At 56.8% G+C, this 16,951-nt stretch overlaps 1 protein-coding gene across 3 annotated transcripts in view; it reads right to left on the reverse strand.

The window, feature by feature from the left end:
* Nucleotides 1-317: 317 nt before the first annotated feature.
* The window catches only part of NUP98 (nucleoporin 98 and 96 precursor), a 45,050-nt gene continuing 28,416 nt past the window's right edge, over nucleotides 318-16,951 (reverse strand). For all 3 annotated transcript variants that reach the window (XM_073661108.1, XM_073661109.1, XM_073661110.1), the window contains exons 21-33: nucleotides 11,858-12,031; nucleotides 11,589-11,736; nucleotides 9,732-10,143; nucleotides 8,518-8,732; nucleotides 7,755-8,024; nucleotides 7,444-7,601; nucleotides 5,265-5,408; nucleotides 5,044-5,189; nucleotides 4,686-4,907; nucleotides 4,124-4,365; nucleotides 3,744-3,898; nucleotides 2,595-2,706; nucleotides 318-941 (exon numbers count right to left, since the gene is read on the reverse strand). In XM_073661108.1, the coding sequence (XP_073517209.1) occupies nucleotides 733-941; nucleotides 2,595-2,706; nucleotides 3,744-3,898; nucleotides 4,124-4,365; nucleotides 4,686-4,907; nucleotides 5,044-5,189; nucleotides 5,265-5,408; nucleotides 7,444-7,601; nucleotides 7,755-8,024; nucleotides 8,518-8,732; nucleotides 9,732-10,143; nucleotides 11,589-11,736; nucleotides 11,858-12,031 (2,607 nt within the window). In that variant the 3' untranslated portion in view covers nucleotides 318-732. The remainder of the gene's footprint in view (nucleotides 942-2,594; nucleotides 2,707-3,743; nucleotides 3,899-4,123; nucleotides 4,366-4,685; nucleotides 4,908-5,043; nucleotides 5,190-5,264; nucleotides 5,409-7,443; nucleotides 7,602-7,754; nucleotides 8,025-8,517; nucleotides 8,733-9,731; nucleotides 10,144-11,588; nucleotides 11,737-11,857; nucleotides 12,032-16,951) is intronic.

Genomic DNA, 16,951 nt, shown 5'->3' on the forward strand with positions numbered 1-16,951 from the left:
CATCTGCAGTATCTAATCCAATCTTGTCACTACTGTCCATATCACACAAAGATCAATGGCTGAGCTGCTTGTAGTCATGTATCTAAGCCTACTGTGATACTGCCAGAGGTCCTGTATCTAAGCCTATAGTATGTCATACTGCCTGCTGTATCTAATCCTCTTGTGTGATACGGCCGTGCAGCTTTACTGCATACAATCTACATCATGCAGGCGCAAGGCCGCCCCTCCAGCAGCGCAGAGGATTTCAGGAAAAATAGAAGAAATCCAAATTATTAACATTTTATTAAAAATCTCAGAAACAAAAAAAACCCCCAAAAAACAAGAAATGTAGAATATTTATTACCGTCCTCTGTATAATCTCTGGCTAAAAAGCAAACACTCGGATAGAAGCGGCTACCGCGGCACTCACACAGCAGCCAGCAGGGGGCAGCACCGGTCTCTGCTGCTGGGGCACCGACTACGGATCAGTCCAGGAGGGAAACCATCAGCAAGGATGAGGCTCCAGTGCGAGGGCAGCAGCGCCCCCTAGAGTATGATAAAATGAGAGTCCGCCATCTGAACTGTGCCGCTCACCTGCAGGAGACATGGCCGCCAGAAAACACCGAGATCCCCCTCCCCCACTCGACCCCCGGGGGGTTAATTCTGTACATGAGGACGACTGAGGAAGCGGGGTCCGGTGTACTCCGCCGTGGCGGCTCCGCTCTGGAGAAGTGTCCGCCATGTTGGCTCGGGCTACTGGCCGGCTACGGTGAGCTGCCGCAGGTAGGACTGGGTGAGGCTGTGCAGCTCCTCCAGGGCGTAGTCCTCCGGCATCGGGAGCCGCCCAATGTGGGGGGCGAGCAGTCTGAGGGGGACGCGCGGCAGGTCCGATTCCTCAGAGTCCGGGGAGTCCTGCAAGCACATGACCACGCGCAGGATGTTCGCCACGCGCTTCGCCATCTCTGGAAGGACAGAAAGCGCGTTAGTTAAGAGCGGCGATCCGCAGCGGCGCAGACCAAGGAGGAGGGGCACCTCACGAGCGCTGCCGCCAGTCACCACCGAGGGGCCCAGACTGAGGAGGAAGGACACCTCACGAGGGCTGCCGCCAGTCACCACCGAGGGGCCCAGACTGAGGAGGAAGGACACCTCACGAGGGCTGCCGCCAGTCACCACCGAGGGGCCCAGACTGAGGAGGAAGGACACCTCACGAGCACTGCCACCAGTCACCAAAGAGGGGCCCAGACCGAGGAGGAAGGACACCTCACGAGGGCTGCCGCCAGTCACCACCGAGGGGCCCAGACAGAGGAGGAAGGACACCTCACGAGCGCTGCCGCCAGTCACCACCGAGGGGCACAGACCGAGGAAGAAGGACACCTCACGAGCGCTGCTGCCAGTCACCACCGAGGGGCCCAGACTGAGGAGGAACGACACCTCACGAGCACTGCCACCAGTCACCAAAGAGGGGCCCAGACCGAGGAGGAAGGACACCTCACGAGGGCTGCCGCCAGTCACCACCGAGGGGCCCAGACAGAGGAGGAAGGACACTCACGAGCACTGCCACCAGTCACCACCGAGGGGCCCAGACCGAGGAGGAAGGACACTCACGAGCACTGCCACCAGTCACCACCGAGGGGCCCAGACGGAGGAGGAAGGACACTCACGAGCACTGCCGCCAGTCACCACCGAGGGGCCCAGACCGAGGAGGAAGGACACTCACGAGCACTGCCACCAGTCACCACCGAGGGGCCCAGACCGAGGAGGAAGGACACTCACGAGCACTGCCACCAGTCACCACCGAGGGGCCCAGACAGAGGAGGAAGGACACTCACGAGCACTGCCACCAGTCACCACCGAGGGGCCCAGACCGAGGAGGAAGGACACTCACGAGCACTGCCACCAGTCACCACCGAGGGGCCCAGACAGAGGAGGAAGGACACTCACGAGCACTGCCACCAGTCACCACCGAGGGGCCCAGACCGAGGAGGAAGGACACCTCACGAGCGCTGCCGCCAGTCACCACCGAGGGGCCCAGACCGAGGAGGAAGGACACCTCACGAGCGCTGCCGCCAGTCACCACCGAGGGGCCCAGACTGAGGAGGAAGGACACCTCACGAGCACTGCCACCAGTCACCAAAGAGGGGCCCAGACCGAGGAGGAAGGACACCTCACGAGGGCTGCCGCCAGTCACCAACGAGGGGCCCAGACAGAGGAGGAAGGACACCTCACGAGCGCTGCCGCCAGTCACCACCGAGGGGCACAGACCGAGGAAGAAGGACACCTCACGAGCGCTGCTGCCAGTCACCACCGAGGGGCCCAGACTGAGGAGGAACGACACCTCACGAGCACTGCCACCAGTCACCAAAGAGGGGCCCAGACCGAGGAGGAAGGACACCTCACGAGGGCTGCCGCCAGTCACCACCGAGGGGCCCAGACAGAGGAGGAAGGACACCTCACGAGCGCTGCCGCCAGTCACCACCGAGGGGCCCAGACCGAGGAGGAAGGACACCTCACGAGCGCTGCCGCCAGTCACCACCGAGGGGCCCAGACTGAGGAGGAAGGACACCTCACGAGCACTGCCACCAGTCACAGGGCCCACCCCAGGTGCCCGGACTCACCGGACTGCGCCAGCCGGTCCTTGGAGCAGCAGCAGTGGATCTGATCCACCCGGTTACAGATGGACGTCACCTTCGTGTGTAGTTGCTCCAGTTCACAGCCGGACGATTCGTTCTGCAGAAGAAAAGAAAAGGTGAAGCCGAGATCGGACGCCTCCGCCCTCAACGCGCGTCGCTGCAGCTTCATCCCCCACATCTTCAGCTCTTAGGGTTTGCTGGGAGTTGTAGTTGTCCAACAGTAGACACAGTGGCCCCCTACAACCTGTGACACCACATATGGGGTCTGCATGGAGTGGAGGGTCGTGTGGTCCGCCTCATCCCGTCACCAGGATTGGTCAGTAACACCCCAGCGGTGCGCGGCTTCGCTGGAGCCTCCCAGGCGGTGAATGAAGCAGAGCCGGAGCAGACGGAGTTCTGCGCAGTCCGGCCTTCGGGTTGCAGAGCTCCTCCGTCCTCGGGGTCTCATGAGAAAAAGTAAAATTGTGGTGAAAACATCCCAGAATTCTACCACTGGATATTGTCCTGACCTGGGGGACACAATGGCCAGGTCAGTGCGAGGGCGCCCCCTGCTGGCCAACACAAAATACTTCAAAATAATATTAGTGGTAAAAAAATAAAAACTCAGTTTGTGCCGTTATTTGCCCAAAATCCAGAACTTTTCTTTCCCATCTGCCGCAGCCCGAGGACTGGATCTCTCGCCCAGTGCTGGTTTTCAGATTGCATTAATGACAATAAAAAATAAACGGGCGACTGTGTCCCTACTGAGATCCCAGAGCCGGCTGCATACCAGCAGCAAGATGGCAGCCAGCCCCCCTATGGTGACCCCCAGCCATCGCTACCCCGTCATGTCAGGGGGCTGATAGGTGCCGGATCAGATGCTGGCAGAGATTGCATGGCTGCCAGTCACATACCGTGCAGCTTCCTGCGCCACACAATGGATACAGGGGCGCCGGCAGCCGCCCCCCCCCCACCACGCAGTACCGTGCAGCCGTTCCCCCCTCCCCCCCAACTCGTAGTACCGTGCAGCCGGTTCCCCCCCCCCCCCCCCCCAACACATACACACACCTGCACCGCTCCCCCATCACAGTGCCGTGCATCCCCCCTCCTGCGCTGTGCAGCCACTACCCCCCCACCCGCAGTTCCGGGCCTCACCTGGCGGTTGCGCTCCAGCATCTGGATGATGCTGATGTAGTCCATGTACACCTGGCCGGCCGTGTCCCAGCCCTGGATGTGAACGCTGTGCTCCGGCCGGGACAGCTCGTCCAGGAAGCTGCGCAGGTACGTGTAGTTCTCATTAATGATGGCGTCTACAAGACAAAAGCAGCGACACCCGCATCACTTACAGTAGGTTCAGGGCAGGCGAGGCAGACTGTGCTGCTGCCAACACCGCTCGCTGAGGGTTTGCTACTGTGCAACAGTCCAGAATCGCTCCACGCTGACACACAGCAACAAACCATCTGCGAGAGTTTCCAGCCTCTGGTGCAGTCAGCATGGAGGCCGCAGTAACTGCTGGAGACGGACCCAGGACGTACCTGACGCCAGGTGCCGGCACACCAGCTTGTGGCACTGGTTCCAGTGTCTGGCGCGCAGCAGATACAGCGCCTCCCTATGGTGGTCCCCATCTCTCCGGGCGCGGATCGCTTTGGCCTCGTAGATCCACTCTGCCGGGATGAGGAGCTTCTCCACCAGGAACTTCTCCTTTGCCAGCGTCTCGGGGGTCTCCCGCAGGGCGCAGTGTCTGTTCAGCAGCTCCCGCACTGACCGCTCTCGTACACTGGAGAAAGAATAGGGGTTATACGCCACGGGTCTACACCGGGTATATACCGGAGATCCCCCCATAGATCACAATATACACAACACATCCTGCTCCAACTGTGCAGCCATGATGGATGATGTGCCGGAGTCTGGGGGCCACCTGAGGGGCTGTAGCGGGGGTCACCCAAGCTCCTGTGTGGTGTAGGACAGATGACGACATAGGGCTGGGTACGGGCGCGCACAGCTCCCGAGGGGCGCGCACAACTCCCGAGGGGCGCGCACAACTCCCGAGGGGCGCGCACAACTCCGGAGGGGCGCGCGGAGCGGGTCGGTGCTTACATGGCGTCCGGGATGTGCAGCACCACGAATACGGCCCAGTGCCACAGCCCCACGCTCTCCAGCTGCTCGGCGTAGCTGGCATGCAGCAGGCCCTGGCTCTGCCCGGAGAGGTGCCGGTAGTTCAGCGCCTGCAGCACCATCCACAGATGCCAGCTGAGGCGATAGTCCAGGGGGTCCGGGGTCACGCTTCTGGGGTCCAACAGCTGCCGAAGATCATAACACCTACAGAGAAACCGGGAGGGATACAGAGGGTTAATGCCGTGTGTGAGCGGCGATGTCCGAGTGCAGCGTCCGGACCGACCACAAAGCAGCAGCGTTATACGAAGCCAATAAGTAAGTGCCCCCCCCCGCAGCTCACCGGTCACTGTACAACTTCAGAAGGTGGAAGCAGACGTCTCTCCGGACAGAGGAGGTGTCCGCATCGATGGCCTCTAGGCGGAGGCCGTGGCCCTCCAGGTAGGCCGGCAGGGGGTAGGCGGCGTAGCGGGAACCATCCTCCGACTCCTGATCAATAAAGACCCGCGGTCAATGACGAGAGCAGCGGATGGCGCAGCGAGGACCACGAGAGGCGGCACCTACCTGAAAGGCGGTCTCGTACTGCTGCAGCGCCTGCGGGATGGAGGCGGTGGGTGGCAGCATGTACCAGAGATGGACGGCCAGGGCGCGCCGCCAGTCCAGCTCCGAGCAGACGTTAATGCTCCTCTTATCAGATGACTGCCAGACCTGGGGGAGGGGACCGGCAACATGGCGGACGGTCACTATATACATCAATCATGGCTGCTGGAGATATATATATATAGAGAGAGATTATCTCTCTCTCTCTCTCGATATAGATACATATATATATATATATATATATATATATATATATATATATATATATATATATATATATATATATATATATATATATATATATATATATATATATATATATATATATATATATATATATATATATATATATATATAAAAGTTTGTGCACCCCTGATCAAAATTCCTGTTATTGTGAACAGTTCAGCAAGTTGAAGATGAAATGATCTAAAAGACCTAAAGTTACAGATGACACATTTCCTTGTATATTTTCGTCTTTTACATTTTAAAAATTACAAAAAAGGAAAATAGTCAATTGCAAAAGTTTGTGCCCCCTGCATGGTTAGTACCTAGTAGCGCCCCCTTGTGAAAGCATCACAGCTTGTAAACGCTTTTCGTATCCAGACAGGAGTCTTTCACTTCTTGTTTGAGGGATTTTCCTCCATTCTTCCTTGGAGAATTCCTCCAGTTCTGTGAGATTCCTGGGGCGTCTTGCATCCTCTGCTATTTGGAGGACTGGCCACAGATATTCAATGACGTTCAGATCAGGGGACTGTGAGGGCCATTGTAAAACCTTCAGCTTGCGCCTTTTGAGGTCGTCTATTGTGGATTGTGACTTGTGTTTAGGATCTTTATCCATTTCTAGAATCCTCCTCTTTTCACCATCAGCTTTTTTACAGATGGTGTTATGTTTGTATCAAGAACTTGTTGAAATTTCATTAAATCCATTCTTGTCTCTACCCGTGAAATGTTCCCCGTGCCATTGGATCCAACACAACCCCAAATCACGATTGATCCTCCCTCATGCTTATTGGTTAGCGGGATGTTCTTTTCCTGACATTCTGTGCCCTTTTTTCTCCACACATACCTTTGATCATTGTGGCCACAGACTTCTATTTTACCTCATCGGTCCACAGGACTTGTTTCCAAAATGCATCAGGCTTGTCTAGATGTTCTTTTGCACTTCTGAAGGTGAATTTTATGGTGAGGAAGCAGGAGAGGTTTTCTTCTGATGACTCTTCCATTAAGGCCATATTTGTGCAGGCGTCTCTGAACAGTAGAACAATGTACCACAACTCCAGAGTCTGCTAAATCTTTCTGAAGGTCTTCTGCAGTCATGCAGCGATTCTGACTTTCCTCTCTAGCAATCCTACCAGCAGCTCTCACTGACATTTTGCTTGGTCTTCCAGACCTTATGTTGACCTCCACTGCTCCTGGTAACTGCCATTTCTTAATTACATTTCAAACTGTGGAAAGGGCAACTTGTAAACTCTTTGCTCTCTTCTCATAGCTTCTCCTGCTTTGTGGCCTCCACCATTCTCAGAGCTCGGCAGCAGCTTAGAAGACCCCATCCCTGCTGGTTTATGGCACCAGGTTAGAGGAGGCTGGTTTTTATAATCTGCATCTCCGGCCTTTCCTAATGATGATGAAGAACAAGTCATAACCCTAACAGGCTAATTAAGGGCTGAAACCTTGGTCAAAGTTTTGCATCGGTCCATTTTCCTTTATGTAATTTGTAAAATGTAAAAGATAATCTATATCATGGTGGCCAGTCATGATATATCACATATATATACATATATACATACATACATACACACACTCCATGGAGAGAAAGGCAGCGCTCCCATCTTCAAATAAGCTGTAGTTTACTGACACAGTTAGTGGCACCATTTCATTCCTATTGAGGAACTTTATCAAGGCTTGAGAAAGTTCCTCAGCAGGAATGAAACCGCACCACACGGGCCGCCTACCCCCGCACCACACGGGCCGCCTACCCCCGCACCACACGGGCCGCCTACCCCCGCACCACACGGGCCGCCTCCTCCCCCGCACCACACGGGCCGCCTCCTCCCCCGCACCACACGGGCCGCCTCCTCCCCCGCACCACACGGGCCGCCTCCTCCCCCGCACCACACGGGCCGCCTCCTCCCCCCGCACTCACCGGGGTGGCCGACAACAAGGCGTAGACCTTCAGCCTCTCCTCGGGGATGAAGCCGTCCACCTGCAGGTTCCTCCAGTCCACCAGCTGCATGACGTTGAGCTCCACCACCTGCCGGCTGCCGACCAGCTGCGACAGTAAGATGGCGAGACGGTGATCGCCTGCGCAGAGACAACATCTTGGTTTTCTATGGTCGGGTACACGCACACAGGACAGAACATCCCCCACACGGACCCCAGAAGCTCAACACACGCAGATTTCGGTTGCTAATGTGCACAGTGTCTGAGGACAGCGCTCAGCACTATTCCACTCACCAGATCTCTGCGCCAGCCGGCACGCCTCGCTGATCCGACAGCCGGTCAGGAAGCTGAAGACGGCCTGGATCGGCCGCTCGTGCAGGTGAAGGGTCACCTCCTCCTCGATGCGTCCAGCCGCAGTGCTGGCCAGCCAATGAGAGAAGGCCTTCCTGCGCTGCAGCCGCTCCACGTACTCATTGGCGTCATCCAGACAGGCCTCCAGCTCCTGCAGCTGACCCCACAGGGCCTGGCAGAGCGCCCACGTCAGGCTCCACTGCGTCACCACAGCTGCAGAGGAAGAGGACGGAGGAGCGTGAGTAGGAGGAGGAGAAGAAGAGGACGGAGGAGGAGAAGAAGAGGACGGAGGAGCGTGAGTAGGAGGAGGAGAAGAAGAGGACGGAGGAGCGTGAGCAGGAGGAGGAGAAGAAGAAGAAAGCAGGAAGAGAAGCAGGAGGAGAAGAACAAGGAGGAGAAGCAGGAGGAGAAGAACAAGGAGGAGAAGCAGGAGGAGAAGAACAAGGAGGAGAAGCAGGAGGAGAAGAACAAGGAGGAGAAGCAGGAGGAGAAGAACAAGGAGGAGAAGCAGGAGGAGAAGAACAAGGAGGAGAAGCAGGAGGAGAAGAACAAGGAGGAAACCAGGAGGAGAAGAACAAGGAGGAAAGCAGGAGGAGAAGGAGGAGGAGGAAAGCAGGAGGAGAAGGAGGAGGAAAGCAGGAGGAGGAAAGCAGGAGGAGAAGGAGGAGGAAAGCAGGAGGAGAAGGAGGGTAGTAGAGTCACTCACGCTCCGCAGACTCCTGGCAGAACTTGCTGGCCCAGCCGGCATAGTCATGGATGGCGGCGTTCCCGGGGTTGGGCACGAGCCGCGGGCAGCTGTCTTTCTGCACCGAGCTGTTCCTCAGGGCGATTTCTAGGGGGATCAGGTAGGACTGCAGATCTCTGCTCTTCTGCTCCAGGCTCAGCTCCTCCATGTGCACCTTAAAGGGGGTTTCAGCGAGGCTGGGGGAGAAACGACGTCACATAACCAGCCCTCACCTGAGGATCATACGTGGCTGCAGCCCCCCAACACAGGAAGGTCCTCTCAGAATGTTCTGTGCTCCCATATACCTGCTGCCGAGCCGCCATAAAGGGCCGGGGTCCGACAGTGGGAGCCCGCCATAAGCATCTCAGCAATGGGGAGTCCCCCATCCTGGTAATGCCCACCCTCGGCCGCAGCGCGAGGGACTGGATTATCGGCCGCAGCGCGAGGGACTGGATTATCGGCCAGAGCGCGAGAGACTGGATTATCTGCTGCACGAGTTGTACTATTTTGTTGTATGATATCACATGATTAGGGAGATATACGATCAGGGCGATACCACGCGATATATGATTGGGGTGATATGGCGCTTCTACAAGTCTTTATTTTAGCCCGGAAGGCTTTATCTTCCCATCGATGAAGTCTATTGGACGCGTTTTGGGGGCTACACCCGTGTTATTGCCTTTCCGGGGGTCTTCCTGTTCTCCCCCGTTACTGTGCGGGCCGATGTCACATCTTCAGAGAGCGGCCTAGTAAAGATAAGGTGGGACGGGACCACTTCTCTATTTCATGGGGTGAGAGGAGAATTTATTTAATATATTTTTTTAATGGTTTCTTATTTATTCCTTCGGCGCCGGCGATCGTTTGGTTATTGCGGCTGTGCGATGTCCGGGAGGATGGACACGGCAGCGATGAGGGGCTGACAACCCACCGACACCCTGCGACTGCCCCGCGGGCGGTGGGCACAGGGCACGCAGCCCCGGCCCCCCATGGTTGGTGGTGGTGGGCGCTCGCTCTGGTCGCTGCCAGCTCTACAGATCTGACGCACGTCGCACTATTACGCTCTGTGTCAGGAGCGCAGACAGCCGAGGTACACTACAAGTCCCAGCAGTTATGTAACGTGCAGGTCATGTGGGCAGGGAGCGCAGCTCTGGAGCGTCACCCGCCGGTTCCTCCCCTGCAGTTTCTTGCTCACTTACGATTTGGCAGAGACGGGGTTGGGCAGATATCCGTAGTCGACGTCCTCCATGTCGCCGGCCTCCGTCCTCTCCTTGCAGCCGCTCAGCACGTCTCCGCTGTGGGCCAGCATCCAGTTCAGGCCCCAGCCGACAGAAAACGAGCGGCCCATGAACAGCGCCATGTCGAGCAGCAGCCGGCCCTTCTCAGAGGTCACCGACTTCTCCAGCGGCACCGGCCCCTGCTGGCGATGGGTCCCCACAGTCCTCAGCTGCGTCTCCGGGACAGGAGGCGGCATCACAAACACAGACGCCAGGGGGCCCAGAGCCGGCCACGGGGCCGGGGAGGACGGCAGGGGGCTCTGAGAGGCGAGGGGAGACTCCTTGTGCTTCAGCCCCGAGGATCCGGAGACGCGAGACTGCAGCAGACCCCCGACTATGGGAAGAGGAAACAGACATCTCAGTATAGAACAGATGGCCGCCGGACCCCCGACTATGGGAAGAGGAAACATAGGAGACCTCAGTACAGGAGCGAGCGCCGCCAGACCCTCGACTATACGAATAGAGAACAGAGACCTCAGTATAGAACAAAGGGGCACCGGACACCCGACTATGGGAACAGAGACCTCAGTACAGAACAGAGGGCCGCCGGACCCCCGACTATGGGAAGAGGAAACAGAGGAGACCTCAGTGCAGGAGCGAGCGCCGCCGGACCCCCGACTATGGGAAGAGGAAACAGACATCTCAGTACAGAACAGAGGGCCGCTGGACCCCCGACTATGGGAACAGAGACCTCAGTACAGAACAGAGGGCCGCCGGACCCCCGACTATGGGAACAGAGACCTCAGTACAGAACAGAGGGGCACCGGACCCCTGACTATGGGAAGAGGAAACAGAGGAGACCTCAGTACAGGAGCGAGCACCGCCGGACCCCCGACTATGGGAAGAGGAAACAGACATCTCAGTATAGAACAGAGGGCCGCCGGACCCCCGACTATGGGAAGAGGAAACATAGGAGACCTCAGTACAGGAGCGAGCGCCGCCAGACCCTCGACTATACGAATAGAGAACAGAGACCTCAGTATAGAACAAAGGGGCACCGGACACCCGACTATGGGAACAGAGACCTCAGTACAGAACAGAGGGGCACCGGACCCCTGACTATGGGAAGAGGAAACAGAGGAGACCTCAGTACAGGAGCGAGCGCCGCCGGACCCCCGACTATGGGAAGAGGAAACAGACATCTCAGTACAGAAAAGAGGGCCGCCGGACCCCCGACTATGGGAACAGAGACCTCAGTACAGAACAGAGGGGCACCGGACCGCTGACTATGGGAAGAGGAAACAGAGGAGACCTCAGTACAGGAGCGAGCGCCGCCGGACCCCCGACTATGGGAAGAGGAAACCGACATCTCAGTACAGAACAGAGGGCTGCCGGACCCTCGACTATGGGAACAGAGACTACAGAACAGGGGACCGCCGGACCCCCGACTATGAGAACAGACATCTCAGTACAGAACAGAGGGCCGCCAGACCCCCGACTATGGGAACAGAGACCTCAGTACAGAGGGCCGCCGGAGCCCTGACTATGGGAAGAGGAAACAGAGGAGACCTCAGTACAGAACAGAGGGGCACCGGACCCCCGACTATGGGAAGAGAAAACCGAGGAGACCTCAGTACAGAACCTGGCCCTATATGTACAGGAGCGAGCGCTGCCGGACCCAGTGACAGTGTCAATGGCAGCAAGCAGAGATCTCACACCGGGCAGCCCGATACGTGGAGGGGTCCACAGAACGACCCCCCCAGTGGATTCACTGCCCTCAGTGGACTACTAGGACCCTCCCTCCTAAATATCCAGAAACCTCCCCTGCTGACAACTTACCCCCGGACGTCCTGGGTGAGAGAGCCGGGGGGACGAATCGCATGGGTGAGCGCAGCTCCTGGGGGGCGTCCAGGGAGGACGGGAAGCGGGAAAAATGGGTGACGATCTCACCCCCATCATCCTCCAGCAACAGCGAGGCCTTCATCACCTGCAAATAAGGTAGAGATGACAGACTGCAAGAATGGCGACTGATCTGTGCAGCCCCCGCGGATTACAGCTCCGGCTGCACATAGCGCTGCCACATCACATAACGGGTGCAGACGTCTGACCTGTAGAGCGTGAGGATTGACGCCCAGGGAGGATGCGATGTGAGAGGACGCCGACACAGGCTCCTCCGTGATGTCCTGGTCCTCAGTCACAAAATCCAGGGGCATCTCCTGGGTGATGTCCGCCATGTCGCTGTCCAGCTCCTGCACCCGCCCCAACATCTCATCAACCGAGCTCTGTCAACAGCAAAGACGACAATTATTCCCCGACCACTAGAGGGCACTGAAAGCAAGAAAGGCCAAGAAGTGCAGCACGGGTCACCAGGTCCCACCGCCCCCCGCTATCCGGTGTATGCAGCCCCCGCCGGCCCACAGAGAGACCTTCCCCCGCTGTCCGGTGTACGCAGCCCCTCTATAAGCCGGCCCGCAGATAACCCCCTCCATAAGCCGGCCTGCAGATGGAGACCCCGCCGCTGGCACGCGCATAGAGGCCCCCCCACAGTCCGGTGTATGCAGCACCCCCATAAGCCGACCCGTGGATAAAGACCCTGGCCAGCCTGCACCTGGATCCCCCCCCAGCCCCCCACATGGAGACCCCCTGCTGCCATTACTGGGAGCACGGCTCGACTGCTCCGGGGAGAGGACGTCGTACAGAGGATTCTCACACTTTGCATTGCACAGTCAGAGAATGAAACCTGGCCGTGCTCAGGACGCGTTGACAGCTGCAGGACTCGTCACAGTGTATCAGGAGCGGCCTGTGTGAGGACAGCCGGCTCGGGGGTCCTCACCAGGTGTCAGGCATTGGCTGCTGAAACGATGCAGATGAGCGATCACAGAGCTCGGGCTGGTGGGCTCCTCACACTGCGGCTGCCACTGATCCAGTTTGGGTTCGTTGCTGGGGCGGCCAAAGGCTCGTTTAACCCCGGCCGTACATGAAGTCTAGCAGCGGAGAGCCCCTTTATTAGCCATCGGACCTTTCGGCTTTGCGTCTCTGCGGACGATTGACCCCACAGACTGGAGTCATGGCCGGTGCCAGCCGAGCGAGGACGGACCCATCTGCTGTCCCTCAGACCCATCGCCTGGGACACGGGGACCATAGAGGGTCCATTCATATAAGAGGTTGTGCAGCAGCTGCGCCGCTCCATGTGAGGCACGTCCAGTTCTTGGTGGAGTTTTCATCACAGTGAGGTTCCTCTTCTGGCGGCCGGGCGGTACGGGGTGATGAGATGCTCTGCAGGCTTCGGACGTTGATCAATCTCAGATTTCTGTTGCAAAAACTTTCTGGATACTGAAAGCAACAAACCTGTGTCTGCAGCATAGCAAGACTACAACTCCCATCATGTCCACAATAGATGAGCAGCTGCAGGGTGGGGGTCAGTACCTGTGAGCCCCGCGCACACAGTAACCCCAGAGTCCAGCTATGGCCGCACTGCCAATGGGATGGAGCTAGAAGGTGCCGCATCCGATGGTGTTCAGTGACCGGGACACCAACGTTCTCAGAGGATGGCCACCGGCCGGTGTGACTGTCGTGTGGCCACCTCTGCCCCATTCATCATCTATAGGACTACAGGGGACGCGCCCCAGAAGGCGGCCATACGCCTGTGTGACTACAACGTGGGTGGAGCGCGGCCACCTCGGCTCCATTCATTGTCTATAGGTCTGTGCAGGGGACGGGCCCCAGAGGAAAGCCACAGACCGATGTGTGACTACCTCTGCCCCATTCATCGTCTATAGGTCTGCAGGGGACGGGCCCCAGAGGAAAGCCACAGACCGATGTGTGACTACCTCTGCCCCATTCATCATCTATAGGTCTGCAGGGGACGGGCCCCAGAGGAAAGCCACAGACCGATGTGTGACTACCTCTGCCCCATTCATCGTCTATAGGTCTGCAGGGGACGGGCCCCAGAGGAAAGCCACAGACCGATGTGTGACTACCTCTGCCCCATTCATCGTCTATAGGTCTGCAGGGGACGGGCCCCAGAGGAAAGCCACAGACCGATGTGTGACTACCTCTGCCCCATTCATCGTCTATAGGTCTGCAGGGGACGGGCCCCAGAGGAAAGCCACAGACCGATGTGTGACTACCTCTGCCCCATTCATCGTCTATAGGTCTGCAGGGGACGGGCCCCAGAGGAAAGCCACAGACCGATGTGTGACTACCTCTGCCCCATTCATCGTCTATAGGTCTGCAGGGGACGGGCCCCAGAGGAAAGCCACAGACCGATGTGTGACTACCTCTGCCCCATTCATCGTCTATAGGTTTGCAGGGGATGGGCCCCAGAAGAAGGCCACCGGCCGGTGTGACCACAACACGAGTGGAGCGCGGCCACCTCTCCTCCATTCATCGTCTATAGTATTGCAGGGGACAGGGAGCGCTGCACTGACCCGTCTACCAGGCCAATAACACAGGTCTGCAAAATAATATAGATATTTAAAAACCTGCGTGGAGGCTTTCAGAGAATTTAAAGCATTTTGCTGGGCTGAATCTGAAGGAGGACGGGAGTTTTCTTGCAGAGGAGGAGAATATATTGAATTAACACTGACGGGTCACATACTCGTCGTTGCATTACCATTCATTCTTCTCTTTCGAGGTTCTCCTGGAGCTTGGGTCTTGCGGTATTTCCATCCGTCAGCCCTCGTGCTTACATCTTCCCCGGTGACGTCTCTCCCTTTGGTGGAGTCTTCCCCTTGTTCCTCACCGTAAAGCTCCTACGTTTTCAGGAAACTCCATGTGTGAATGTGAGGAACGGACCCAGAGGCTCACGCTGCAGCTTCGAGCTTTATATGCCGTTAGGAGTTCTGCAAGGGTTTTTTTTTTTTTTTGTAACCTGGATCTCTGTAATTTCCCAAAACCTCACGCACCACATCTTTAAATGAATCCCACGCTTCTCTATCAGGTTCATTCATGGACGTTGGAAAGAAGGAATCAGAACAAAGTTAGGCATGTCCGGTCCTACAGAAACCCCCCCTCTCAGCTCGGCCTCAGATTTAGGAACTTGGAGCACGGGTGTTTGAGGTGTTCCCCATCCTCTGGTAGAGATTTAACAAACCATCTCATAAAACCCAGAGTGAAGTGAAGAGGCGGTCAGAGAGCTCATTCCCGAGGAACCAGGCTTGTATGGAGAACCCTCCTTTCCCCAGGAACCAGGCTTGTATGGAGAACCCTCCTTTCCCCAGGAACCAGGCTTGTATGGAGGACCCTCCTTTCCCCAGGAACCAGGCTTGTATGGAGAACCCTCCTTTCCCCAGGAACCAGGCTTGTATGGAGGACCCTCCTTTCCCCAGGAGCCAGGCTTGTATGGAGGACCCTCCTTTCCCCAGGAGCCAGGCTTGTATGGAGGACCCTCCTTTCCCCAGGAACCAGGCTTGTATGGAGGACCCTCCTTTCCCCAGGAGCCAGGCTTGTATGGAGGACCCTCCTTTCCCCAGGAACCAGGCTTGTATGGAGGACCCTCCTTTCCCCAGGAGCCAGGCTTGTATGGAGGACCCTCCTTTCCCCAGGAGCCAGGCTTGTATGGAGGACCCTCCTTTCCCCAGGAGCCAGGCTTGTATGGAGGACCCTCCTTTCCCCAGGAGCCAGGCTTGTATGGAGGACCCTCCTTTCCCCAGGAGCCAGGCTTGTATAGAGGACCCTCCTTTCCCCAGGAGCCAGGCTTGTATAGAGGACCCTCCTTTCCCCAGGAGCCAGGCTTGTATAGAGGAGCTTCCTTTCACCAGGAACCAGGCTTGTAGGGAGGAGCTTCCTTTCACCAGGAACCAGGCTTGTATGGAGGAGCTTCTTTTCACCAGGAACCAGGCTTGTAGGGAGGAGCTTCCTTTCACCAGGAACCAGGCTTGTAGGGAGGAGCTTCCTTTCACCAGGAACCAGGCTTGTAGGGAGGAGCTTCCTTTCACCAGGAACCAGGCTTGTAGGGAGGAGCTTCCTTTCACCAGGAACCAGGCTTGTAGGGAGGAGCTTCTTTTCACCAGGAACCAGGCTTGTAGGGAGGAGCTTCCTTTCACCAGGAACCAGGCTTGTATGGAGGAGCTTCCTTTCACCAGGAACCAGGCTTGTAGGGAGGAGCTTCCTTTCACCAGGAACCAGGCTTGTAGGGAGGAGCTTCCTTTCACCAGGAACCAGGCTTGTAGGGAGGAGCTTCCTTTCACCAGGAACCAGGCTTGTAGGGAGGAGCTTCCTTTCACCAGGAACCAGGCTTGTATGGAGGAGCTTCCTTTCACCAGGAACCAGGCTTGTATGGAGGAGCTTCCTTTCACCAGGAACCAGGCTTGTATGGAGGAGCTTCCTTTCACCAGGAACCAGGCTTGTATGGAGGAGCTTCCTTTCACCAGGAACCAGGCTTGTATGGAGGAGCTTCCTTTCACCAGGAACCAGGCTTGTATGGAGGAGCTTCCTTTCACCAGGAACCAGGCTTGTATGGAGGAGCTTCCTTTCACCAGGAACCAGGCTTGTATGGAGGAGCTTCCTTTCACCAGGAACCAGGCTTGTATGGAGGAGCTTCCTTTCACCAGGAACCAGGCTTGTAGGGAGGAGCTTCCTTTCACCAGGAACCAGGCTTGTATGGAGGAGCTTCCTTTCACCAGGAACCAGGCTTGTATGGAGGACCCTCTTTCACCAGGAACCAGGCTTGTATGGAGGAGCTTCCTTTCCCCAGGAGGTAGTGCATCTCAAAGTGGCTGAAGAGGAGGTCGGGCCGGACCACCCCAGAAGCAGAGATGCTTTGTAGATCCTGACTGTTGGACTAATCGCTTTGTTAGTATTTTAAAGTTGCCACAAGTCTTACTGAGATGATCTTCTTACTTGATATTTCCAAGAAACAAAGCACCGGGAAGTGATGAGAATTTATAGATCCTTCTAGAAGAATCTATAAATTATCGCCATTGGGATGATTAATATTCGATTTCACATAGTCTCATGAGCCCAGACAAGACGGCAAAAACACATTCCCCTCCTTACAATAAAACAATGTGAAATCACCCTTTGCCCGAGGAACCACGCAAAGTCACTCTGCCCGAGGAACCACGAGAACAACGCAAATTCACTCTGCCCGAGGAACCACGAGAACAACGCAAATTCACTCTGCCCGAGGAACCACGAGAACAACGCAAATTCACTCTGCCCGAGGAACCACGAGAACGACATGAATTCACTCTGCCCGA

Source organism: Phyllobates terribilis, unplaced genomic scaffold (assembly GCF_046119375.1).
Source record: "Phyllobates terribilis strain yellow unplaced genomic scaffold, ASM4611937v1 Scaffold_2__4_contigs__length_985480577, whole genome shotgun sequence".
Classification (NCBI taxonomy): domain Eukaryota; kingdom Metazoa; phylum Chordata; class Amphibia; order Anura; family Dendrobatidae; genus Phyllobates; species Phyllobates terribilis.